The sequence below is a fragment of the Dysidea avara genome, chromosome 12, assembly GCF_963678975.1.
Source record: "Dysidea avara chromosome 12, odDysAvar1.4, whole genome shotgun sequence".
NCBI classification, from domain to species: domain Eukaryota; kingdom Metazoa; phylum Porifera; class Demospongiae; order Dictyoceratida; family Dysideidae; genus Dysidea; species Dysidea avara.
In genome coordinates this window covers 2,042,957-2,070,927 of record NC_089283.1, presented here as the reverse complement: position 1 = coordinate 2,070,927, position 27,971 = coordinate 2,042,957, and the positions used below count along the sequence as shown (strand labels likewise).

Sequence of the window (27,971 nt, the reverse complement as noted above, 5' to 3'; positions counted from 1 at the left end):
ATTAAACCATGGACAAGTGTCCTGATTATCAAGGTGTCTGCGTACATGTTTACGATAATAATTACCTGTAGTTTATCATCAGCTGAGATGGGTACTACTTGATTTCCAAATGTGTCGCTTATAGTCAGGTTAGTGAGGTGGATAAATGTATCATTGATTGTGGTAGCAAGGTTAGCCATACGCTTCAACTCATTGAGATCTTCCAAGCCGAGATCTATATCAATCACAGCTTTGTTCTCACTCTGAGAGGTGCTAACATTGGTAAGAGTGTAGGTCATTGTTGAAGTGGACGAAGTGTTACTATTACACAGTGTTATCTCTGTGACATCTAGGGTAGGTCGATCAACAGTCTCATTAAAGTACAAGGTTAGAGTTTGTGCCGTGAAGTCCAGGTGGAAGCTCTCCAACATTGGAGGAGTGTCATCAATGGTGTACTCTGATACTAGACGAGGAGTTAACATGTTACTGAAGACTTGTTGGTTGACTATATCCACAATAGTATCACTGTCTACAACAACATAAGCACTTGAGTTGTCTCTTCCAATTTCAAGTGTCTTCAACTCATTCAAGTCATCATTGGTAAGGAGGATGTAGACATCCCTTGAGTTATTGGTGCTGACAAGAGTGCCATTAGTCAAGGTATGCTGAGGTGATGACATACCCATTTGTTGCCGGAATGTGATGCCAGTGAAGTCAATACTTGTGGCATTAACTGTCTCAGAGAAATGGAGTACCAATAGTCCTGTATTCATGTCCAAATCAAACCCTTCAAATACTGGCCTGGTGGTGTCATCTATGAATGAGATGGCTTGTAGGGCCATTGAGGCATTTATCTCCTGCACCATGTTGTCATTCATATCTACTGCAAATTCTGATGTTATCCTTATGTAAGATGTTGTGTTACTTCTTAAGAGGTTTGTTAGCTGTTTGATGGCATTTGCATCAGATTCATTAAGGGTGATAACAAATGTTAGTTGGTCTTCTGTCATGTAGTCTCCACCAGTTAATGTGAATTCTTCTACTTCATCAGCAGCCATCATAGCAGCTTGTAGGGTCAGTTCAGTGAGGACAATGGAAGTGGTATTGATTGGCTCATCAAATACAATAGTTAGAGTGCTAGCATTGACGTCTACACCAAACATTATCAACATGGGACGGACGCTGTCATTTGTGAACCCTGAGGCACATAATACATCAGGAAGGACTGGTCTGTTTGTATTAGATAAGTCGGTCACTGCACCATCTGAAATTGATAAGCACGTATTGTTTTCATCTGTAGCTAACTCAGTGTTCCGTTTGATTTCATGTAAAAGATTGTCACCCAGCATAATGCAGATGATAGCACTATTGTTTGATATTGTGATGGCATTGTTGATGGCCAGGGAGTTGTTTCCATCTAAGTCAGACTGAAGGTGAAGACTGTTCACAAATTGTAATGATTCTGCATTGACTGGCTCATCAAATGTTAAGCACAATATTTCTGTGGTTAAATTCAAGTTGAAATAAAGCAAATTTGGCTCAGTGGTATCACCAACAAAACCTGTAACCATTCTGGTATCTGTTTGATTCACCGGGTTGACATTTAGCATTGATGCATCTTGCACAAGTTCTTCAGTGATGGATATGTGAGTGTTTGACTGTAGTGTGGCAATAGAGGTGAACAGTTTGATTGCATGGCTGTCCAACGTTGACAGTGAGACAGTAATACTTGTTAAACTGTCTTGGCTGATGGTACTGTTTCTTAAGGTATAGAAGTCACTGTCACTGCTGCTCGAGCCTTGTAATGTAATAGCAGTCACATTTACTGTGGATACATTGACATACTCAGTAAATGATAGGACCAATGTGTCAGAATTCATGTCCAGGTTAAACAGGCTCAAACTAGGTCGCGTTCCATCAGGATTAAATGTTGTCACCATTTCCAAGGAGATATTTACAACTTGGTTTTCACTGTAATCCACCGCAGTATCAGAAGTGATTGAAATAAATGTTGTGTCTTCAGAGACTACCAAGTCTGCCATACTCTTTATTCTGTTCAGGTCTACTTGAGAGAAGTGTAGTATTACTAGATAAGGCTTGTCACCATGTACAGACATTCCTTCAGTTAGTGAGTAATAAGTAGAGTTCTCAGTTCCTCCTAGTCCATGGAAGGTGATTTCACTAACATTGATTGGTAATCTGACTGCCTCAGAGAAATTTAACAGGACAGTTTCTGCATCTAGGTCCACGTTATACTGGTCAAGTTCTGGTGGTGTAATATCTGCTATAACATTAACTGCTTGTACACTTCCTGTGTCATTGCAGTAACTATTATCAGCCATATCCCTCAGTGACAGCTCACTAAAGCTGATGAAAGTTTCTATTAAATTATTTCCTATTAAGTTATTGATCTTGATACTGTCCAAATCATCACGTGTTAATTTTATTACTATTTCTGGACCATTACTGCTGTCAGAGCTTCCTCCTGTTAGAGGCACCGTTGATATTGGTAGTGTTGCTGAGTTTTGTATTGTGATTTGTGTGTAGTTGATTGAAGAGACTCGAATTGTTTCTGAGAATCTTAATATAAGTGTTCCATTATCAAGATCCAGAACAAAGCCATTGGTCACAACATATGGACAAGAAGTATCTGGCACAAACTGGTCTACCCTCTGTCCTTCACTCAGGAGTATAGGAATTATGGGATTTCCTGTGGTGTCGGTGATAAAGTCAGTAGGGAAGGATATGAACGTGTCATTTCCTGACTCAAGTGTTGCAAGGTCTTCTCTCTGTTTAATATTGTTCAAGTCATCATTTGTCAAGGTGACACTGACCACTGTCTGCCTCTCGTTATAGGTTACTGGCTCTGTTGAGTGGTCTATGATAGTATAGTAAGTACTCAATGTAGCATTTGATTGGTTCTGTAAGGTCACCTCTGTAAGATTAAGAGATGAAATGTCAACTGCCTCTGAAAATACAAATGTAATGATGCCCTGATTGAGGTCAAAGTTGAAAGATATCAACTCTGGCTCAGTTTCATCTCTGAGCACATCTAATGCCATCAAAGCATCATTAGATTCTATTGGTTCAATCGTATTACCAGCCATGTCAGATATAAACATCATAGTGATAGCCACAAAGGTGTCATTTGGTGTTATGCCAAGCTCTGTGTTACTCTTGATAAGGTTCAAATCATTCTGGTTGATGGAAATTGTGATAGTGTCATTGTCTAGGTCAGTGGAATTAGATTCAGTCAATTCTATACTGTTGGCTGCAGATGTTTGACTATTTTGAATGGTGAACTGGTTGACATAAATAGAACTTGCGTTGACAGTCTCAGTAAATGAGAGAATTAATATTTCATTAGTTAGGTCAAGAATTACAGATACCAGTTCTGGAGGAGTCATGTCGTTGATGTATATATCAACCATTTTAGCACTAGAAGTCTCCACAGATTCTACCATATTGTTGTTCATATCAACAATAGTGTAATTCTCAATAGACAAATAGCTAGAAATATTGGAAGTCGCTAAGCCAGTGAGTTGTTTTATCACATTTAGATCTTGTAGACTAATAGTTACTGCTATTTCTGTTCCATTCATACTGTCTGTGAAGCTTTCATCACTTAGTACTTGGTACTCTACCTCAATGTCTGATATATTGGGGTGTGATTGTATTGTGAGACCTGTTACATTCAGTGAGTTAGAGTTGACAGTTTCAGAGAATGTAAGAGTTAGCACTCCCATGTTAACATCCAGTGTATAGGCTTCAAGTTGTGGCCTCACCGTATCTTCAGTAAACCTACCAACAATGACTGGTGTTGTGATAGCCATGACCTGGTTCATGCTGACATCTTGTATAGTGTAGTTAGTGATCAGCAGATATGTTGTGGTGTTACTGATGGCTAGGCTAGTTCTGACCTTGATTTCGTTCAGGTCAGTGGTGGTGAGGATTATTACTATGGTAGAGTTGTGGTCATTGTTCTGGACTATTCCACCTGTTAGAGTATAAGTGACTGACCCTACCTCATCACTAGTTAGTGTAATCCCTGTAACATCAACTGTGGCAATATTCATTGTCTCACTGAACTGAAGTGTTAAAGTCTCCTCAGTCAGGTCTAACTCAAAGTATTCCAAGTATGGATTAACATCATCTGGAGTAAACATGTCAACATTTCTAGCACTTGTGTTAAATATTGGTGAGATACCTAATCCAACCATGTCAAGAATACTATCTGTGGCTATTGTTAGATAAGTGGTTAGGTTATTAATAGCCAAGCTGGTCAACCTTCTTATTTCATCTCTATCTGTTCTACTAAGGTAGATATCAATCATTGGATCATTGTATGTACTGAAGTTACTGTCTGTTAGTTGGTAGTAGGTAGTGGTATTCATTGCTTCCTCTTCATTCTGTAGTGCTATCCCAGGAATATACCAGGAACTTGCGTTAACAGTTTCAGTAAATGTTAATTCAAGTGTGTCAGAATTCAAGTCCAAGTTGTAGCTAACTAACACTGGATCGGTAGAATCATTGGTGAATTCTCTAAATCTTTCTCTGTAAATGTGGTTGATAGGGAAGACTCTTAGCCAAATGCAGCAAAGTGCATTGACTGCTGTAACATTCCTAACAGGATTTCCATCCATATCTTCAATTAGTGAATCACTAATGAGTACGAAGGTGTTGCTTAGTGATGTGGCCAAGTTTTCAACTCTCTTCAAATTATTCTCATCCAAGCTAGTAAAGTTGATGACAATTTCTGGCCCATTTTCTGACAATGAACCACTGTTCATCAATGTGTAGCTAATTGGGATTGACATTGTATCATTTGAATTAACAAATGTAATTGCTGTAACATCCAGTGATGAGATGTTAACAGTCTCAGTAAATTCCAACGTTAAAGTAACAGCATTCATATCCAAATGGTAAGCATATAATTCTGGACTGGTTACATCCTTTGTATAGTTTGTAACTAGTTGAGCATCAGCAAAGCTGATTGCTTCTACAAGATTCGAGAACACATCTGCAATGGTGAAGTTTTCTATAGAAATATAAGTATTGTTCTCTGTTGTAGCAAGACCTGTCAGTTTCTTTATTTCATTGAAGTCAGTAATGTCAAGAATTATTGTGACAATATCTGTGTCATTATCTACAGTATAGCTGGATTGTAAGAAGTAATACTGTGAGTCATCTTCCCTACTACTGACTAGTGTAATACCACTGATGTTTAGTGATGTTACATTGACTGTTTCTGAGAAGAATAGGGTCAGTGTTTGATCATCCAAGTCAAGATTGAATGCCTGTAATACTGGACTAGTCTGATCAACGATCAAATCATCAGCCATCAATGCATCATCAGGATCAATAGCAATAATTGGATTACCAAACACATCACGGACTAGATAGGACTCGATGTTAATATATGTATTGTTTTCAGTGGTGGCTAACTCAAGGATTTGCTTGACTCTGTTTAGATCTTCCAGACCCAGTACAATGGTGATCACATGCATTGTGGGACTGTTCACTTGACTGTTCTCAGTTAGAGTGAAGTGGTTGAACATGTTTGTGCCATTTTGTGTGTCTTGGAGTGTTATGGCTGTGACATTGAACATGTACACATCTACTGTTTCTGAGAATGTTAAAATCAATGTTTCATTGTCTAAATCAAGCACAAAGAAGTCTAGCTCTGGGTCAGTGGTGTCTGCAGTATAATTCATTACCATTATAGCAAATGGGTTCATGATTGCTACCACCGGTAACTCATTCATGTCGTGTATGGTACCATTTTCCAGTAGCAGCCAAGTTGTCTCAGGAGTCAGAGCTATTCTCTTTCGTTTCAGCTCATTTAAGTCTTCATCTGTTAACATTATGTAAGCAATGGTGTGATCCTCTGTCATTGTTAATGATCCGTTAGTTAAGGTATAGTAATTTGCTTCCATTGTAACATTTGGACCTTTCTGTATGGTCAGTGAAGTGAACATTAATGTGGAGACGTCAACTGTCTCTGAGAAGGTAGTTAACAACAAACCACTGTCCATGTCTAGGCTAAAGTTGGTCAATATAGGTAGGGTCATGTCAGTAATAAAGAAGCTTGCATTCTCAGCATTCTCACGTGTAATTGGCACTACCGGGTTACCAGCCATATCAGAAATTGCTGAGGACTCAATTGATAGGAAAGATGTACTGAGAGATGTAAACAATAGTACTTCTCTTTTGATGTCATTGAGGTCATCTTCTGTAAAGTAAAACGTTATCTGGAGATTGTTTGAACTATTTGTGTAGCCTCCAGTGAGTGTAAAATTTGTGTAGTTTTCATTGAGCATCATCTCCATCATGAGATTGTCTGTAGTGTTAGTGGTGTTGTCATCATCCATAACTGTGATGTATTGCATGGAGTGTAAGGTGAATGCCTCATAGTTAATGGATGTAACATTAATTGGCTCATCAAATATGATAGTGATGGATCCATCATTCATATTCACCATGAACCGTTGCAGTTCAGGATCAGTTTCATCTGGCCAGAAGTTTGCTACTTGTCTTAAATCGCCATCAAAGTAATTTGGCATCAATGCCATATCATGAACAGCTCCGTCTGTGATATGCAAGAATGTGTTGTCCATTGAGGTTGCCAGCTCTGTGTCCAGTTTTATATCATGGAGGTGATCCAATGCTAATAGTATATCTATTGTTGTGGAATTCTCGTCAGTGATGCTGCGATAGTGTTCAAGTCTCACTTCACTAGCAACAGTTGTGTTATCTTCAGAGAATAGTGTGAGATATGTTATGTTGAGACTGGCTGTATTGACTGTTTCTTCAAATGTCAAACTCAACACTTCTGAAGTTAGATTTAGTGAGAATCTCTGCAGTGTAGGAGGCGTGCTATCAGCAGTGTATTCATTAACTTTTATTGGTATTGCTTCTAAAATTGGTAGATCAGTCATGTCCAGCACACCACCACTGCTTAGTGATATATAAGTGTTATTCTCACTGGTTGCTAGATTATACAGTTGCTTTATTACATTCAAATCATCAGCATGTATGAATATTGACTGTGTTGGCTCATCAGAATATGTTACTCTGAATGAAGAATCAGTTAAAGTATACTGATCTGTTGAGTTGATGTCTGATGAATAAAAAGTGATGGAAGAAACATTCAAAGAATTAACTTGAACAGTTTCTGTAAATGACAGTGTTAATGTACCAAAGTCCATATCTAAGTCAAACTCTCTTAACTGTGGATGGATCATGTCAGCAGTAAATTCAGTAACTCTCAAAGCATCAGTCGTAGGGATGGTGACAATACTGTTATTACTCATGTCCCTAACTGCACTACTACTAAGAGAAATGAAGGTGTTGTTTTCATCAGTCGCTAATAAGGTGATTCGTTTAATATCATTCAAATCTACTTCAGATATTTCAACCAACAGCATTGTACCATCTGGTGACAGTGTTCGACTGGTGTTTGTCAAGGTAACACTTTGCGCTGACGTAGTCTGAGAACTCTGTATTGTTAGTGAGGTGACATCAAGTGAGTCACTTTCCACTGTCTCATTAAATCTGAGGATCAACTGACTACTGTTCAGACTGAGATCAAACTCCACTAACATCGGGGGCATCATGTCCATTATATACATGAACACTGGTAGAGCATCATTATCTAAGATGGCATAGACTGGATTGTTGTTCATGTCAGTTACTAGATCACTTGTGATGCTGATGTATGTATCAGTTAGATCAGTGGCCAGTCTGTCCAGCCTCTTGATCTCATTGAGATCTGAAGGATCAAGGATTATTTGAACAACATTAGAGTCAGTTGATGGTGAATAACTCAAATTGGAAAGCTGGTGAGATGCGCTAGGATCAAGTGTGATATTATTTTGCAGGGTGATTTGTGTCACAGCGAAGGAAGAGAGATTTACTGTTTCATCAAACGTCAGTGTAATTTGACCAACATTGAGGTCCAAATCAAATGATGTTAGGTTTGGCATAACACTGTCATTAGTTAGTATATCTATTGATACAGGTGTTGACTTGGGCACTGCGACCAATGGGTTACCACTCATGTCTTCAATAGCATGAGCCATGGCAGAAAGATACGTGTTTTCTTCAGATGTGGCTACACCTGTTATCCTAGTAATTTCGTTGAAATCTGTCATAGTTAATTCCATGTCAATGACATGATAGTTTTGACTTCTTGCAATACCTCCTGTGAATGGAACACATATTGTAGAAGATGTTTCATTTGGTGTGGATTGAAGTGAAAATAGACTCATAACAATCGTGCTCACACGAACTGTCTCTGAAAACTTCAACGTTAGAATTTCTCTTGTTAAATCCAGATTGAATTCCAGTAGACGTGGGGGTATGGTGTCCCTATTAACATTGGTAGCTTGTAGTGTAGCTTGTGATGGTGATATTTCATTCACTTGGTTACCATTCATATCAGCTATTGCCATCCTTGTGATACTGAGGAAAGTGTTAGCTGGTATAGTTCCTACGTCAGTCAATCTCTTGATCTCATTCAAGTCAGCAAGACCAAGATATATAATAACAACAGTGGAGTCATTTTCAGAAGCAGACCTGTCTTGTAATGTGCGATGGTTTCGTTGAATTGGACTACCTTGGACAGTAAATTGTGTAGTGTCAATTGAAGAAGCATTGACAGTTTCGTTAAATGTTAGCACAAGTGTTTCTTCAGTCAGGTCAATGTAGAAGGAGACTAATGATGGAGGGGTTGTGTCTGGTGTGAAATCATTGACTCTTATAGCAGAAGAATTGTAAACAGTTACAAATGCATTAGAATTCATGTCTTGGATGGTGAAGGAAGTTAAGGAAATATAAGTGGTGTCATTGGAGACAGCTAGGGAGCTGAGTCTTGTGATTTCATTGAAGTCATTTATTGATAGATAAATTGACACAATATCAGAGTTGCCAGATCTTGTATCTCCATCAGTTATAGTATAGTAAGTACCCTCCATTATGTTTGAAGTGCTCTGTAAAGTTATTTGCTGCTCATCAAGGGTAGATACATTGACTGTTTCATCAAACGTGAGGTGGATTATCTGAAGATTCATGTCAAGGTCAAAGCTCAGTAAAATGGGACCTGATGTGTCGGAAGTGTAGTTGGTCACTTTCAATCCTTCATTGCTTGTGACTGGTACAATATTCTCTCCAAAGTTATCATCAAATGCTTCAGCTCTTATTGACACATATGTGTTATTCTCATCTGTGGCCAGTTCAGTATTGAGCTTGATAAGGTTAAGATCTACAGATGAAATATTAATGGTGATGAAGTAGCCATTCTCACTGATGCTACTGCTTCCTGAGGTGAGAGTTGCAAAGTCATCGTTGAGCTCAGCGGTGTTTTGTATTGTAAGTGCTGAAGAAACAAAGCTGCTAGCATTGATGATGTCATCAAATGTAAGGTGTAGCTGGCCTGCATCAATATCAAAGTCGAAACTGATTAAGCTAGCTTTCCTGATATCTTCAACAAAGCTTGTTGTTTGCAGAGCCTGTGTAAATGGTATACCAACTAAGAGATTTCCAGCCATATCTTCTATTGCTCCAGTTGTAACAGAAAGCCAGGTATCAGCTATGCTAGTTGCAATGTTTCTGAACAGTTTTAGATACCTAATGTCTGGTTGTATCAGTGATACAGTGATGACCATGGAACTGTTGGAGTCTGCCTCAACTGTTCCACCACCTAGTGCACGTTGGTTATCTGGAGACATTGTGTTGCTTGAAAGAATTGTTATAAAGCTTGTGATGATTGTGGACACTCTTACTGGCTCATTGAAGGTCAGAACAAGAACGTCTTCATCTAAATCAGTGGAGAATGATAGCAGACGTGGAGGAATCATGTCAGCAACAAATGTTGTTACTGGTAGTGCATTAGTGAGCGATATATTGTTTATTGGATTAGGAACTCGTCTGACTGCATCAGTGATTAAGTTTTGTGTGATGGAAATATATGTGTCATTTTCACTGGTAGCTAAGTGGTCCACAGCTCTCAGTGTGTTAGTATCTGTTACATCTATGTCTGCAACTATAACTAAGCCATCAGGACTAGCAGTAGATCCCCTTGTCAAGTTGATAGCTAGTGCATCTTCAGCTGGATTGTTTAGTATGGTGGCAGCACTGACATCTAATGATGCACTATCCACTGCTTCATCAAAATACAAAGTCAAGGTATTGTCGGTCAAGTCAAGATCAAAGCGTATAAGAGTTGGGCTAGTCATATCATCAACAAAGCTGATAGCATCTTTAGCATCATCAGTTGGTATCACCACGGCAAGATTGCTTGCTCTGTCTCTTACAAAACCAGATGCTAGCGATATCCAACAATTGTTAATATCTGAACACAGTCCTCTTGTCTCTTGAATAGCAAATGTGTCGTTCATTGTAAGATTAAAGATCACAATTGTACTGTCCATGGTAGTGACACTACCTCCTGTGAGTGTGTAACTCATTTGAGCATTTCTGTAGAAAGACTGGAATGTAACCTTGCTAAGATCAATGCTGGATGCATTGATTGTTTCATTGAATAGTAGCTGTACTGTTCTGCTGTCCAGATTGAACTCTGAGAACTCAACAAGATATGGTGGATTGGTGTCACTGGTGTACATGGTTGGTTCAAAGCCACAACCTTCAAATACAGGCTCAATAGAATTACCAGATAAATCCTTGATGGCATCTCCACTTAGTGATAGACAACAATCCTGACCATCATTGGTGGCCATACAGATTGGCAATCTTTTAATTTCATTCAAATCAACATCAGTCAGTGAACATGTGAACCTCGTCTGCTCATCACCCACACACTCTCCACCAGTCAGTGTGTAGTTGTATGTGGTCATGTTTGTATCACTTGCATAGTAGCAGCAGTCAAGTATCGTGAACTCAGTGGTCCTTAGTGTGGAGATGTTGACAGCTTCATCAAATGTCAATGCAAGTATCCCAGCATCCATGTCAACAATGAATGAAGTAAGGGTAGGAGTGATAGAGTCACGATCATAGTCAGTAACTTTGATAGCAGCTTCATTGGATATTTCTCTTATCTGGTTGTTGTTCATATCTCTTATGAAATTGTTAGTGATGGATATGTAAGTGTTGTTTTCATTTGATGCAACCATTGTGTACCGCTTCAGATCATTGAGATCTTCACCTGAAATGTAAAATACAACTACGTGGCTGTTGAATGATCTATCCCAGCTTCCTCCAGACAATGTAAAGTTTCCATTCACATCACTTGCAGGTCGAGCATCTTGCAAGGTCAACTGAGTTGGTTGCAGTGTTCTAGCTCTAATAGTCTCAGAGAAGGTCAGCGTGATGTTACCATTTGTGAGGTCAAGGTCAAATCCTATGAGTTCAGGTGCAGTGGTATCTGGGGTGTACGTCCTCACGTTAACTCCTGACCTGTCAGCAATTGCTTCTATACCATTCATGTTCATATCTTTGACAGCTTGTGTGGATAATGTAAGGAATGATGTATAATCAGATATGGCCAAGCCATCTAGTTGTTTAAGTCTGTTACTATCCTCTATGGAGAAGTCAATAATGATGGTTGTTCCGTTGGAGCTGTTGCTTGTAGACTGATCAGTAAGGTGATGGCTAATTAGTGCAGTTGTGTTGTCTTGTATTGTAATTTCTGTGACTATCAAACTCTCGACATTGACAGTTTCAGAGAGCTCCAGTGTAAGACTACCAGGTCCATCCATATCCAGGTCAAATGCTAGCAGTCGTGGTGAAATAAAGTCTCTATAGAATGATGACACCATCAATGCTGGACTATTTGATATAGGTACAACTGGAAGGCCACTCATGTCTTGTACTGTAAGTTGGGTGATTGATAAGTGAGTTGTCATATCGCTGACAGCAAGTGTAAACTTCTCTTTTATAATATTCAAGTCTTGTAATATCAGTGCAACTTCAACAATGGGAGAATTGATACGATTAAGAATCCTGCCACCAGTGAGAGTATACGAGTCACCTGGTACGGAGAAGGGTACAATATCCTCGAGAAGTGTAAATTCTGATAATACAATGGTTGACAGTTTCACAGTTTCTGAAAAAGTGAGAACCATTACTTCAGAAGTGAGATTTAAATCAAAGTGAACCAATTCTGGATTTGTCAGGTCAGGGTAAACCGTCCTTGCTTGTTGTCCTAATTCTTGTGGGACTTCAGCAATGTAATTACCAACCATGTCTGACAAGAAGGATGATAGGACGGTAATGTAGGTATTCTCCACGATGGTTGCTAGTATAGGACTAGCCTTTAAGGCATTTAAGTCTGTTGAACTAAATGATAGGTTGAACACTGGTCCGACGGGATTGTTAGTAATGCTACCTGTTGTTAGCCTGTAGTAATTGAATGAAGATCTCAAATTTCTTGTTTGTGAATTCTGCAGTATCAAACTTGTAGCATTCACAGTAGCAGTGTTAACAGTTTCAGAGAAATACATTGATAATATTCCATTATTCAAGTCCAAAGAGTAGTGTAATAAAACTGGAGCAGTGGTATCTTCAATGTAGTTGGTGACTCTGCTAGCATTGTAGCCATTAACCTGAGAGAACACCATCTGTTGGTTCATATCCTGTAGAGCAGTTTCAGGGAAAACCAACCATGTTGTATTCTCACTGTCAGCGATGGTTCTAGCTTTGATAGCATTCAAATCATCCAGGGTGATCTGCACATACAGAACAGTATCATCCTGAAGGATGGTAAAATTACCACCTGTTAGTTGGTAGGTGTACTGGCCACTGGTAATATTTGGTGATCGTTGTAATATCAGTTGATCGAACTGAAGTGATGAAGCGTTAACAGTCTCAGAAAAGTACAGTGTCAGCAATCCGATGTTCATGTCAAGGTTGTACCCCTCTAGTACTGGCATAATAGTGTCATTCCTATAAGAATCTGCTAACAGAGCATCTCCATCAATGATTGGCTTGATTTGATTACCAGCCATGTCCATAACAAAGAATGAGTCCAGTGCTAAGTATGCTGTTTCAAGGCTGATGTACAAGATGTCATTTTGCTTGAGACTGTTCAGATCATCTTCCAAAAATGTAACTGTGATCTGTAGTCCATCACTATCATTGCTATATCCTCCATTTAGCCTCATCATTTGTGACATGTGCATCGTAGTGTTAGTTGACTGTAAGATCAACCCAGTAAAGTTTAGTGTGGTTGCATCAATTGGTTCATCAAAATTCAATACTAGTGTTCCTCTGGTGATGTCCACAGAGAAACGTAACAACATTGGTGGGGTGGTATCAAAACCATAAGAAGTGGCAACATCATTAAAGAGTTGGTTCATGTTTGGTTCAAGTGCTGTGTCCAGTATAGTTCCAATGGATAGTAAGAGATATGTGTTGTTTGGATCACTAGCAAGCTCCCTCTGCAGTTTTATTTCATCAAGGTCATCCTTAGCCAACTTGATGCTAACAATAGTCGAATCCTCCATGCTCCAATAGGTTGTGTTGGTGAGCTGGTAATAAGAAGATGCGTTTACATCACTTGACTGTAGTGTAAGATAGGTGATGTTTAGAGTACTAGCGTCAATAGTCTCATCAAATGTTAACACAAGCAGTTCTGATGTCATGTTGAGTGAAAAGTCTACCAGTACAGGTCCAGTTACATCTGGTGTATATATTTCAACCTGTCTGGCATCATCTGTTGTAATAGGAACAATTCTGTTAGCAAACATGTCACTGATAAATTCCTCTGGAAAAGACAAGTATGTTTCATTTTCATTTCTTGCAACTTCTTTAATCTTTTTAATTGCATTTAAGTCATCAATTCCAATTTGAATGAACACAGTTTCAGAATCATTGGATGTTGTAAAGCTGTAGGGCTGCATTGTTCCATGGTTAAGAGTATATGTGAAATTATTTTCTTCAGTTGAATTCTCCATGGGCTGCAGTGTTAACAAGCTAATGTTGAGTGATAGGATGTCAATAGTCTCAGTAAAATTAAGGATCATGTAGCCTTCATCAATGTTGACTTCATATCCAGTCAGTTGTGGTCTTATTTCATCAGGGAAGAACTCATCAACCTGTTGGGCATCAAATTGGAACCTGGGTACTACTTCATTGTCCTTCATATCTAGTACAGTAGTGTTGCTGTATGATATGAAGGTGGTGTTTTGGTCAGTGACTAAACCACGTATTCTCTTTAACTCATTTAAGTCACTCAGCCCCAGATAGATAGTAACTATGTGATTGTATGATGTGTTAGTGTAACTGCTCAGTGAAGACAGGGCATACATCCTGTACGAATAACTAGTGTTGGCAGCATAGTGGAACACTATTTGGCTCAAGTCAAGTGAAGAAGTATTAACAGTCTCAGAAAATATTAATGTCATTATCTCTGATGTCAAATTCAGGTTGAAGGCATCAATGGTTGGTCTTGTAGTGTCTTCTGTGTAGTTGTCAGCTATTAGTGGGTCATCAGCCAATATTGGCCAAATACTGTTGTCATTCATGTCCATTATCAACATCTCATTAGATGAGATAAAAGTGTAGCACTGTTCTGTTACTAGAGGTGGAAGCTGCTTGATGTTATTGAGGTCCTCTAGGGTGATGTTGAGCTGGATTATTGTAGAGTTCTCCATTGTATATTCTCCACCAGTTAGTGTATAGTTTGTAACAACAGTATCGTTTGATATGTTGAATGCACTTCTGTCTTGAAATGTTATTTGCGTGACGTCAAACGTTGTGACATCAACTGTTTCAGAGAATGTTAAGAGCAGAATGCCATTGTCCATGTCCAAATCAAATGATTCCAATTCAGGTCTCTGGTCATCTGGGATGTGTATCCTAACAAGTCTTGGATCAAACACTTCTACTTGTACCAGTGTATTGTTGTTCTGGTCTCTTATTCCATCCTCTAGAATTGCCAAATATGTAGTTTCGTTTGAGATGGCTAATTCATAAAGTCGCTTAATTTCGTCAAAATCTTCTTTTGAAAATGTTATGTTGATAAACGTGGAGTCATTTTCACTTGACATGGCCTCAGTAAGTGTGAAGGAATTACCAGGCTCAATACTATCAGTGTCATTGAATGGACCACTCAAGAGTGTAAAGTAAGTGTATTTAATGGAAGTAGCATTTACTGTCTCTGAGAATGTCATGATTAGTATACCATCAACCATGTCCAGGTCATAAGAAACAAGTTCTGGTTGAGTTGTGTCTTCAGTGAAGTTGCTAACTTGTTGAGAATTGTTTGTGTGGAGTGGAACTATATAGTTGAAGTTCATGTCATGAACTAAAGCTAGTGAGAATGACAAGTATGTGTCATTGTATGATGTAGCAATCTCTTCTATCCTCTTGATCTCATCCAAGTCTAACTTTGTTATGTTTACAATTATCACTAAACCATCATCTTGTGTGCTGTTGCCACCTCGCAGGTTAAACCCTATGCTACTGTTGACAGCTGATTGTATTCTCAGTTCTGTTACATTGAAGGAGCTAACATCCATAGTTTCTGGGAAATACAAAGTCAACAGAGCAACATCCATATCAAGTTCCCAAGATATTAGGTATGGAGGAGTGCTGTCATTAGTGAACACATCTACCATCTGAGCACTTGTGGTTGTAATAGGAACAATGTTGTTACGATTCATATCTAGCAACGTGTCATTGGGGAAAATGATAAATGTTGTATTCTGTGAAATAGCAAGACCAAAGATGCGCTTGATCTCATCAAAGTCAAATTTTGAGAATGATGCATTGATGTATATTGAGTCAATGTCTTCTGTGTGGTTACCGCCTGTAAGTGTGTAGTGGAGTACATCAGGGTCCTCATACTCTGTAGAGTTGATGGCTAGCATGGCAATCTCAACATTCTGGAATGTGATGAGTGTCAGGTTTAGTGTATTGGCCTTGACTGTTTCATTGAATGTCAAATACAACATACCAATGTTCATGTCAAGGTTGAAGCTTACTAGATGAGGTGAACTAGTGTCTTCAGTAAAATTACGCACCTGTTTTGCTTCTTCGTCAACTAATCCACCAATTACAGGAATGGGGATAATTGCCAGGTCAAGTTCGTCGTCAATCAAATCAGAAGTATGTGTAATGTAGGTTGTGTTTGCATCTGTTGCCAATCCTTCATTTCTTTTCAGCTCATTCAGATCTTCCATACTCAGTTGCCACACAGTAACATAATCATCAAGGATTGTTAATAAGGTGCCACCAGTTAGGGTGAAGTTATTACTGTACTGATAGTCAGTAGTGTTATGAATGGTTAATTGTGTAGGATTAAAGCTATCTTGATCAACAACATCTTCAAAGACAAAGGTAATTGTTCCTCTATCAAGGTCAAGATCAAACTCTACAATGAAGGTAAGGAAGGTGTCAACAATCAAGTCATTGATTATGATGGCACTGTTTGAAGGTATTTCAACTACTGGGTTTCCAGCGGTATCTAATATTGTACCTCTTGCCAAGGATAGGTAGGTGTCAATAAGTTGAAGCTGTGGAGTTGTAAACTGATTCTCAGCCAAGTCTGCTACCTTTATGTTCCTCATATCTATTGCAGTCAAGTGTAGTTCTAGATGAGATTTATTCACAAAGCCATCCTGGTATTCAGGAGTGCCACCAGTGAGTTGATACACAACACCAGTTCCGCTGTCTTGCCTTGACTGGAGTGTAATATTGGTGGGGATGGTAGAGTTGACTCTGACTGGTTCATCAAATGTAAGGTAAAGGATGTCATTACCAAGATCAAGTCTGAAGCTCAGCAATGTTGGCTCTGTTGTATCCTCTACATAATCCCAAGGCTGCAGTGAGTCATCTAGTTCTGTTGGTGCTGCTGGGTTAGGATTTAAGCCCATATCCATTATAGTTTCTTCTGTGATAGAGATGAACGTGTTGCTCATGTTTGTTGCCAAATCTTCCATGTATTTTAGTGCCACCAAGTCAAAGTGAGTAAAGTTAAAGTGCAAATAGATCCAGTTTCTTGTTGTAACAGTTTCTCCACCAGTCAATGTGTGAGACTCTGTGGAGTTTAATGAGTTGTGGAAGGTGATTGCTGTTGGATTGAATGTTTCATGATTCACAGTTTCATCAAAGGTAAGAGTGATGTTGCCGACATCCAAATTTATTGAGTAATTTACTAAAGTTGGGGGAATTTGATCAGGAATGACATCTTCTGCATTGGCTACAAAACTTGGACCACCACCTGCAACTCTGTCAGCTTCTCCATCAATTTGCACAATCGAATTTTCTGCCATATCTTGTAGTAACAATGGTGAAAATTCAATGTAGCAGTCAGTCCCATCTACTTGAACACAGAGGAAAGTATCTTCTTTGATTCTATTTAGATCATAAACAGTTAGTCTGAATGTTATCGATGTGTTGTCTGTTTCTGTAAGTATTCCACGACTACCCGTCAAATTTAGGAATTGGAATGGTTGTCCACTTCTGGGGTTGTACACAAATCTCTTCAGTGTAACTTGGGTAACATCAAAACTAGAAACGTTAACTGTTTCACTGAATTCTAATGTAATAGTTTCATTGTTAAAATCAAATAGTACAAAGCTGACTAGTTCTGGTTCAGTATCATCAGGGATATAGTCACTTGCCATAAGTGAATCATTCAATGATCGTTCAACAACTGGATTGCCATTCATGTCTTCAATTGTTGTATTAGTCCAGGACAAATAACAGTCTTCCCTTTGAAGTCTGTCAGTACAGATACGCTTGCGCTTAATCTGGTTTAGATCATCTACTGTAAAGTTAACTTGTAAAGTGGTTGCATTGATAGGATCAGAACTTCCTCCATTGAGTGTATGTGTATCCAAAATTGGTGAAGTGTCATCTTGTAAAGTAAACTGGGTGTAATCTATGGAGTCCCTGTTTATTGTTTCATCAAACATCAGTAGCATTGTGCCAGCATCCATGTCAATTTCCCATTTATAGAGAACAGGGTTAGTCTCATCTTCAGTAAAGTTGGTCACCATCAGAGCTTCTCCATTAACTATAGGTACCGAAGGGTTGTTGTTTAATGACATGTCATATACTAGCTCTGCTGTATGTGTGACAAAGGTGTTGTCTTCCTCAGTGGCAAGCCTGAACAATCTCTTGATCTCATTAAAGTCATCTGTAAGGAACTGTATTGTCACTACTGTGGTGTTAATAGTAGTAGTGTTTGTGTATCCTCCATTCAATGGATGTGTGTATATGTAGTTAGAGCTGTTATCTGTTGTGTTCTGCATGGCTTGGAGTGTCAGTTGGGAGGCATCAAATGTGTATGCATTTACTGTTTCTGAGAAAGTCAAAGTGATAAAACCAGTGTTTATGTCTAAGTTGTAGGATTCTAAGTAAGGATCAGTTGTATCTGTTGTGTAATTGTCAACTTTAGTAGCATTGTTATCAGTTATTTCAATGACTGGATTACCAAACATATCTGAGATGAGGCTTGAGTCAAATGACAAGTAGGTATCTTCTTGATTGGTGGCTAACATGACATCCTGCTTTATCAAATCGAGATCCTCCTTTGTTATATTGACAACTATAACTGATCCATCTATGGATAAGGTGTAGCCATCTGTCAGTCGGTAATTTGCTGGAGTTAGTGCATTAGCGTCTTGAAATACAATGCTGGTGACATTCAAAGATGAGCTGTTTACTGTCTCTGAAAAGGACAGGGTGATAGTAGAAGCATCCATGTCAAGGTCAAATGATTCAAGATATGGGTTAACCATGTCAGCGGTAAAGTTTGACACATTCAATGCTTCTGTGAAGTTTATTGGTATGACATAGTTATCATTCATGTCCTGAATGGTGAGGTTAGTTATGGATAACATGGTGTTGTTTTCATTGGTTGCTAAATCAAGCTTCTGTTTGATGATGTCTGTATCAAATCGGACCAAGTTCACAGTTACAATCGGATCATCCTCATGCAAGATGTCTCCATCAGTTAGATTGTACGAGTCACCATTAGGTTCTAACAATGTAATTTGTGTTGGATCAAATGATGTAACATTGACTGTTTCGGAGAAAGACAATGTCAGTGTCTCATTGGTAAAGTCCAAGTCAAATTCCCTCAGAACTGGTCTCTTTTCATCATGGAAGAAATCAGAAACTTGAATGGTCATATTACTAAAAATTGGCTGTGCAGGATTACCCACCATATCATCTATAACTTTAGTGGTTATGCTAAGATAAGTGTTATTTGAGTCAATGGCCAGATCAATTTCTCTCTTAATATTGTTAGCATCTAGTTCTCCAATGTATATCACTATGTTGGGATCATTTTCTGTTGCACTGTAGCTGATGATTGTTAGCTCGTATTGATTGGTGTTATTGTCATTGTATAGAGTAATTTGTGTTACATTGAGAGTGTCTGTCCTTACTGTTTCGTCAAAATGTAATGTCAGCGTGTCTGCTGTGAGGTTGAGATCAAATGACTCAAGTACAGGGTCCGTCATGTCTCTGGTGTACATTCTCGGCCTGATTGTATTAATTCCATTCTGTCTTGGCTGATTGTAGTTGTCGTTTTGATCTTGTACAGTTGTATTTCTCAAAGTGAGATAAACCGTGTTCTCATTGTTGGCTATCTCCAAGAATTTGATTTGATTGAGGTCATCTCTATCAAACATAAATTGTACAATAGCAACATCCCCATCAGTTAGTATAGTTCCATTAGTGAGCTGGTACACTTGTGGGTTTAGTGAGAGGAATGTGTTAGGAACATTTTGGAAAGCAATTCCTGAAAAGTCAAACGTTGATATATTGATGGTTTCACTGAAATACAGGTCTACTGTCTGTGCATCCATGTTTAAATCATAGTATTGTAGGACCGGCGTGCTAGTATCGTTGAAGTACAGTGAAGCTCTCAGTGGGTCATCAGTTGTTATGTTGAGTACTGGATTCTCTGGTGGTTTAGGATCTGTTATGAAATGATCTTCAACAGAGATGTATGTTGTTTCAAGAGATGTCCACAGATCTTCAATTTGCTTAATTCTATTCAGGTCATCATTATCAAGCACGATGGTAATCACAAAGTCATCAGTTGATGTTGTCATACCTTCCATGAAGGTGTAATTGCTACCATTAGGACCAGATATGGCAGTCAATCCAGTCATGTTAAGATTCTGGACTGACACTGGCTCATCAAAGTTGATTGTGATGGTACCCATGGCCATATCAACTGCAAATGAAGTGATATTGGGTCCTGTGCTATCAAATGTGTAGTTGGTAACTTGTAGGATATTTTCAAATGCAAAGTTAGGTTGTAGAGCTGTATCAGTCACACTTCCTACTCTGAAGAACAAATAAGTGTTATTGGGGGTTGTAGCCAATCTCTGATCTTCCTTTATAGCACGGATATCCATAAAGTCTAAATATATTAGTAAAATAGGAGAATCAGGTAGACCAATTGGTCTTTGTCTGAGTGTATACTCAGTGTAATTTTCTTCACCTGGTGTCATGTGTGACTGCAATGTTAACTGATACAATCGAAGAGAAGAAGCATCCACTGTCTCATCAAATGTTAGTGTCAATAAACTACTGTCAACATCCAAGTCAAACCTCAACAAGCTTGGTCCAGTTATGTCAGGGGTATATTCACCAGGTGCCACTGGTAAGGGTGAAGATAATAATATTGGTTGAACATTTAATCCAGCCATGTCTCTTGCTGCATATTCACTAATACTGATGGAAGTTGTTGCTTCATCCTGTGCCAGGGATAGCAAAGCCTTGATATTATTGGCATCATAATCAGTGAGGTTGACTGTGATGTCTGTATCATCATAATTGGACATATCACCACCAGTGAGGTTGTAACTTGTGCCACTGTTCTCATCTATGAGTACAAATTGTGATGTGTCAACAGATGATGCATTGATGGTTTCTGTAAATGTCAAGTAAAGCATAGTGGAGTCCATGTCCAAACTAAATGATTGTAGTTGTGGATCCATTGTATCTCCAGTATATTCACATACTCGTATTGGGTAGCTAATATTCTTCTCAATGATATAGATCGAATTCATGTCCTGTATAAACCGTGAAGTAAATGAAATATAAGTTGTTTCATTTGAGGTTGCAAGAATGATTGTCCTTTTGATACTGTTTTTATCATCTTCATTTATCTGTAGTGTAAGGTTTGTTGAGTCTTCAGTGGACCTCTCACCTCCAATAAACTGATAGGTTATGCTGCTCATTGGTTCAACCACTAGAGTGATCTGTGTTGGGTCCAGACTACTTGCCAGTACAGTTTCATCAAAGTAGAATATGATATCATTATCCAAATTGAAGTCAAAACATACCAGAGTTGGTGGAGTGCTGTCTTGTGTATATAGCTGAACTATCTGAGCATCTGTAGATGCTATTGCATCAATAGGTAAGTCTGATGCGAGATCACATACAGTATCATAGGCTAAACTAATGTAAGTTGTAGTGAATGATATTGCTAGGTCAGTTATTTTCTTTAGCATATTCAAGTCTGTAGCAGTAAGTGATATTGTCACCACTGGACTAGGTGTCTCTGAATAAATTCCTCCAGTAAGGTTATATGATATAACTGATGATGTACGTCTACTTTGTATTGTGATCAGTGAAACATCCAAAGTGCTAACATTAACTATCTCTGAGAAGGACAGTGTGAGAGTACCTGTGTTCATGTCAAGGTCAAAAGCCTGCAATTGTGGGTGGATTATATCTGTAGTGACATTATATGCTTGTATGGCCATGTCTGTTGGTAATGAATTAACGTAGTTGTCATTCATGTCCTGCACAGCGTACTCTGTGTGTGACAGGTAAGTATCATTAATGCTTGTGGCTAGAAAACTGTTGTTTTTAAGTTGATTTAAGTCTGTAGTTGTCAGTGTGATTATTATGATGTCACTATCATCAGATTCCACTAACCCTCCAGTAAATTGATAGGATATCATGGATGATGGTTCTGCTAACAGCAGGAATTGTGTTATCTCTAATGTTGAGGAACGTACTGTTTCAGTAAAAAACAGTGTCATTGTCTCAGAAGTGAGATCAAGAGTGAAATTGGTAAGTACAGGTGCAGTTCTGTCTTCCACAACATCAGTAGCCAACAATGCATTATCTACTGATATTTCAATGTTTGTGTTACCACTCATGTCCTGAGCTGTAATATTAGTAATATAGATGTATGTGTTGCTAATATTAGTAGCCAAATCTTCTAGTGTCTTTAACTGATTTGTGTCATATGTAATCAGAGTAATATAGATGATTGTTGAATTGTAAGGCCATACATAGCCTCCTGAGAGGGTGACAACTTCTTGTCTCAGAAATCGTGATGGCCCATTCTGGATTGATATTTGCTCAGGATCAACAGAGATTGCATTCACTGTCTCAGAAAATGTTAAACACAATACTGAGATATTCAAATCCAGAGTAAACCTATTTAGTGTCGGGGAAACATTATCAATTGTGTATTGTTCAGCTTGTGTAGCATTCTCTGGGTCTATTCCAGTAGCTGAGTTACCATTTTGATCACTAATAGAATATGCTGGGATGTAAATGTAGGTATTGTTTGTGTCTGTAGCTAGTTCAATATTTTCAGTTATTCGGTCTACATCTGTTTGTCTCAGTTCAATTTGTACAGTAGTTTTGTCCCTGCGACTAAATGTTGTTAAATTAGATATCTCCACCTCATTTGTACCATTCGTGCTATCTATGATGGTAATACCACTCACGTTAAATGTAGTTACATCAATAGTTTCTGTGTAGGTAAGTAGTAATGTATTAGAATCTAAGTCCAAGTGGAAGCTCTCAAGCATCGGTGGTGTTTCATCAGGAATAACATCTGCAGCTTGTTTAGCATTTCCATTGGTGACAGCGATGATATCTTGTAGGAATATATCTTTGATGGTGATGGCTCGTAGTGTTAGCCAAGTGTCACCTACTGAGGTGGCTATTCTTGTATTAAATTTCAGCTCATCCAAATCTTCCTTGGACAACATAACATCTACAACATAACCATTAGGGCTTAAAGTAGACCCACTGATGAGTACATAGGATCCACCAGGAGATGCAAAGATATCATCTTGTATCTGAACACCTATCGGCTCAAAGGTACTGGTATTGACAATATCTGTAAAGGTAATGTGTAATATTCCAAGGTTCATGTCTAGCGTGAATTCATCGAGTGTAGTGAAGACATCATCTATTGTGAAGTCAGTGGCTGTAATGGTGGCTGCACTATTGTTGTTCCCTGCTGTGTCCATGATAACACCCTCACCAATAGAAATTACAGTATTGGCTATTCCAGTTGCAATCTGATCACTGACCTTTAACTCAATTAGATCACTTGCATTCAACCTCACCACAACTATATTTGAAGTAGCACCATTCTCTACATTACCTGGGGCTAGATCAACTGTCACTGTTGGTGAAGCAAGGGAGTTCTGAATTGCAATTTCTGAAAACTGGAATGTTTCTGGTATAACAGGCTCACTGAAGGTTAATATTAGCCTGTCAATGTCAAGACTAAGGTGAGCACCTTGTAATGATGGTGGATTTGTGTCATTACCATAAAGGCGTACTTGTGTCGCATTATCATCGCTGATTGGTTTCACTGCTACTTGTGCAAATGAGGTATCCCTGATTAAGTTTGCAGTAAAAGCAATGAAGGTATCATTGTCATCTTTGATGAATGCACTAGCCTTGATGCGCTCAAGGTCTTCTTCTTCTAATTGAATAACTATTTCCCTGCTGTTAGGACTATCAGTTGATCCCCCTGTTAATGTGATTTGGTAGTCTGTGCTGTCAACACTAACATTACTCTGAAGTGTAATTTCTTGTGGTCTAAGAAATTCAGTGTCCACAGGCTCATTAAAATATAAAGTGAGTGTGCCATCTTGAACTGAAATATCGAAGTACTCCAAACATGGTGGTTGCATATCTTGTATGAACTGTAAGCTGTAAGCAGCTTCGTCACTGGGAACAGCAATAACAGGATTTCCAGCTAAATCCACTACTGATCCTGCTGCGATTGTCAACCAACATGTGTTTCTTCTTGTACAGATTGTTGGATTTCTTTTAATGGTATCAATATCTGGTGTAGTTAATGTGATGGAGACCACGTGGGAGTCTTGCAACTCATTAACAATACCACCAGTTAGTGGAATCACAGGATCTGTTGTTTGTAAGAAATTTTGGAATGCCAACCCAGTGACAAGAAAAGAAGAAATGTCTACCACTTCAGAGAATGTGAGAATAACTGTCTCTGTAACATAGTTGAACTCTGTGAAGGACTCCAGTGAAGGATGCATGGTATCTGGTATGTAAGGGTCAACTGGAAAACCATCTTCTCCTTCAATGTTATTTCCTACCATATCAATCAGAGCAGTTGACAATATTGTGAAATAGCAGTCACTTCCATTCATGTCACTTTCACAAAGTTGTAGACGTTTCAGTTCAGTGGAGTCTTCAAAAGACAATGTTATTTCGATGACAGTGCTATCAATTTCTGGTACACTTCCTCCTGTAAGAGTTAGTACAATGCTTGGGTCAGTCTCATTGTTTTGTAACATCAACTGACTGATGTTCAAGGTGGAATGATTGACGGTCTCATCAAATGTTAACCTCAGTACTCCATATCCTGACATCAAGTCCAGCTCAACTTCTAATAACACAGCACTACTGTTATCAGGTGTAAACTCTGATACTTGTAATGCATCTAATACAGTGATGGGAACTGCTAGGTTCGTATTCATGTCTTCAACAAGAAAATCTTCGTGAATTAAATACACAGTTTCGTTTGAAACAGCTAATGCAGGTATTCGTTTTATTTCATTCGAATCTGAAATAGTTAGGTTAAATGTAATTTCAGTTGAATTTTCAAGGTTTGGTGTTCCACCAGTTAGCCTATAATACCGGCCATCAGTTGTCTGGTCACTGTCTGCTTGTAATATTATTGCAGTTGGCATAAAGGTATTGACATTGACAGTCTCATTGAACAGAAGTGTCATAACTCCTGTGTTGGCGTTGAACGTAAATGCTTCTAACTTTGGTCGATTAACATCCTGGATTAACATGGCTGCTCTTAATGCCGCTGTGTCTGGTATGGCTGATATGGAATTATTTGCCATGTCAGTAATCAGGTAGATACTGTGATAAAGCCATGTATCTGATTCTGTAGTCGCAAGGTTGTATATCTTTTTGATTGCGTTAAGATCTGCTGCAGTCAGCTGTAACAACACTTCTGGATTATTTTGTGTTAATACAAGTCCATCTGTAATGTGATAACTGTCGGTACTACTGGAAACATTTTGAGTATTTTGTAGCCAGATTTCTGCTGATACTAATGATGATGCATTTACAGTTTCTGAAAATATGAGAGACATTACTCCAGTGTTCATGTCTAGAACATAACTGTCAAGGGTGGGAGGTTCCAAGTCTTCAGTGTAATTTTTCACCTGCATTGGTTCTGTCTGTGGCTGAAGAGCATTACGGGCTGGATAACCCATATCTTTAATTCCTTCCTCCGTTATTGTAAGAAAAGTATCAAACTCACTAGTTGCCAAGTCTGTTAGATTCTTAATCCTGTTTGTATCATAATCATCTAGTAGAATGGTTACCACTGGATCATTCATTGTGTTAAGCACTGTGCCACCTGTTAAAGTATAGGAACTGGGGAGAGTTGTACTATTTGTGCTGTGCAGAGTGTAAGCAATAGCATTAAAAGAAAGGGCATACACTGTTTCTGAGAATGTCAAGATCAACTCATGATTTAAAAGATCAAAATCAAAGCAAACCAACACTGGGTTTACAAAGTCTCCTGTGAACCTACGAACAATTTTGGCATCATCTCCAAATATTGGGACTACTGGATTTCCAACTGTGTCCTCAATTGTCCTATTGGTAATTCCCAGGTAACTGGTACGTCTAGTTATGGCTAGCCCTTCTCTTCTCTTTATTTCATTAAGATCTTCACTGGACAGTTTGATTACCACTATCCGACTATCTGATCCGGTGAATCCAGTTATGTTTACGTTACTGACCAGAATGGTATAACTAGTATTGGTGAGAGTGTACACGTTGTCTTGAGACAATCTTGTAATATTTTCTGTGTAGTACAATGTAATCTGTGAGACATCTAGTGTACTCTCATCTACAGCTTCGGAGAAGAACATGATTAGTATCTCTTCTGTAAGGTTTAAGTCAAACACCTGAAGCTCAAGGTGTGTTATATCAGGGACATAGTCAGTTGGTGATGTAATGCCAATTGATGTTATGTTGTTTAGTAAAGGAATGGCAAATTCTCCTGCCATGTCTTGAATGAGTGTATCAGTTGTAGTGAGAGCAACTAGAAGTTGGCTGGAAGCGATGCTGCGTCCCTTTATTTCATTGAGATCGAAATCTGTTATCTTCACAAAAACAGATGTATCATCCATGTCGGATATTAGACTACCATCTGTGAGTGTATACTGGTGCCAGGGATTAGTGACTGCAGTGAGCAATTGTAATGTAATGTGTGTAAAGTTTAACGTTGAGACATCAACTGTTTCACTAAACCGTAGTGTCAGTGTACCATTGTCCATGTTGATAGCAAATGATTGTATTCGTGGTCTGATTTCATCATCATCAAACAAAATGGCCATCTCTGCATCATCAGCTAATATGGGCACCACTTGGTTGTTATTCATGTCAGTGATCATGTCTTCAGTGAATCGAATGAAAGATGTTGACTGATTCCTCAGGAGTTGTTCATCTCGCTTAATATTGTTTAAGTCATCTTCATCAATATTGAAGACAATACTCAGTCCATTTGAATTATTAGAATATCCACCTGTCAGTGTGTATTCGCTTCCATCATAAGATAGGTTTGCAACTGATTGGAAAGTGATTGCTGGAATATGCAGGGAGTCAGCTAGCACTGGCTCATCAAAGTTTAATGTGATAGTACCATTGCTTAAATCAACTGCAAAATTATCTAGTTGAGGACTAGTTCTGTCTGGGTAAAGCACTCCAGCAGGAATGCGTGCATTTAGAATTCCATTTGCTGGGAGCTCATCAGTATCAGCAAGGTCAAAAACTGAGTTTACTATCATTTCAATGTAGGTATTCTGCTCATCTGTAGCAAGGTCAAGCATAAGCTTGATCACATGAAGAATGTCAATGTCAATTTGGATGTTGATGATGTGGCTATCATTAGATATTACTATACTATTGACAAAGTCAATCTGAGATATAGAGGAGTTACTGTTATGAAGTAGGATACCATTAAGGTTTACACTAGATGCATTCACCGTCTCATTAAAAGATAACGTCAGAATTTCAGATGTTAGGTTCAATGTGAAGTTTTGTAGTATGGGTCCAACAGTATCTCTCATGAATTGTGCAGCTCTTTCTGCATTCACTGGTGTAATGGGAACTACACTAATTCCAACCATATCATTAATCGTTGTAGCATCAATAGTTATGTATGTGTTGTTTTGTGCTGTGGCCAACTCTGTGATTAGTTTAATAGCGTTCATGTCTTCAGTAGAAATTTGTACAACAATTTCTGGTCCATTAATACTGCTTGTATCAGTATTCTCTGATGACAGACGATAAGAAAATATTGTTGAATCAGGATCTTGTTGAGGGTGTAAAGATATTCCACTGATATTAAGAGAAGAAGCATTAACGGTTTCTGAGAAGGACAGGATCAGTTGGTAGTCATTCATTATTAAACTGAACTGGTTAAGAACTGGGTTGGTTGCATCTGTTGTGTAATTTGTAGCATTTAATGCCATTGTAGTGTTGATGGCAATTATTGGGTTGCCAAACATATCAACAATTGCTTCAGATGTGATGGACAAGTAGGTGGTAGCTTGTTCAGTAGCTAATCCCATAAGTTGTTTAATGGAATTTAAATCATCTAGTCCGATGGAGATCACTACAATGGTCCCATTGGCACTTGGGGTATAGCTGTCAGCTGTAAACTGATAATGTTCAGTCTCATTCAAATCTTCTGTAATATTAGCCAGTAGTGTGAAAGCTAGTGAATCAAAAGAAGTTGTGTCTAC

General features: G+C 38.6%; 2 protein-coding genes across 2 annotated transcripts in view; both read right to left on the bottom strand.

The window, feature by feature from the left end:
• LOC136239999 (uncharacterized) overlaps nucleotides 1-22,131 on the bottom strand; it is a 23,182-nt gene extending 1,051 nt beyond the window's left edge. Inside the window, exon 1 of the mRNA XM_066030794.1 lies at nucleotides 66-22,131. Within this exon, the coding sequence (XP_065886866.1) occupies nucleotides 66-22,073 (22,008 nt within the window). The 5' untranslated portion in view covers nucleotides 22,074-22,131. The remainder of the gene's footprint in view (nucleotides 1-65) is intronic.
• Nucleotides 22,120-27,965, bottom strand: LOC136241266 (uncharacterized). Its single transcript, XM_066032453.1, has 2 exons — nucleotides 22,214-27,965; nucleotides 22,120-22,148 (listed from the first exon to the last, which is right to left on the bottom strand). Exons 1-2 carry the CDS (start codon nucleotides 27,795-27,797, stop codon nucleotides 22,120-22,122), a joined length of 5,613 nt encoding a protein of 1,870 aa, XP_065888525.1. The 5' UTR covers nucleotides 27,798-27,965.
• Nucleotides 27,966-27,971: the final 6 nt, after the last annotated feature.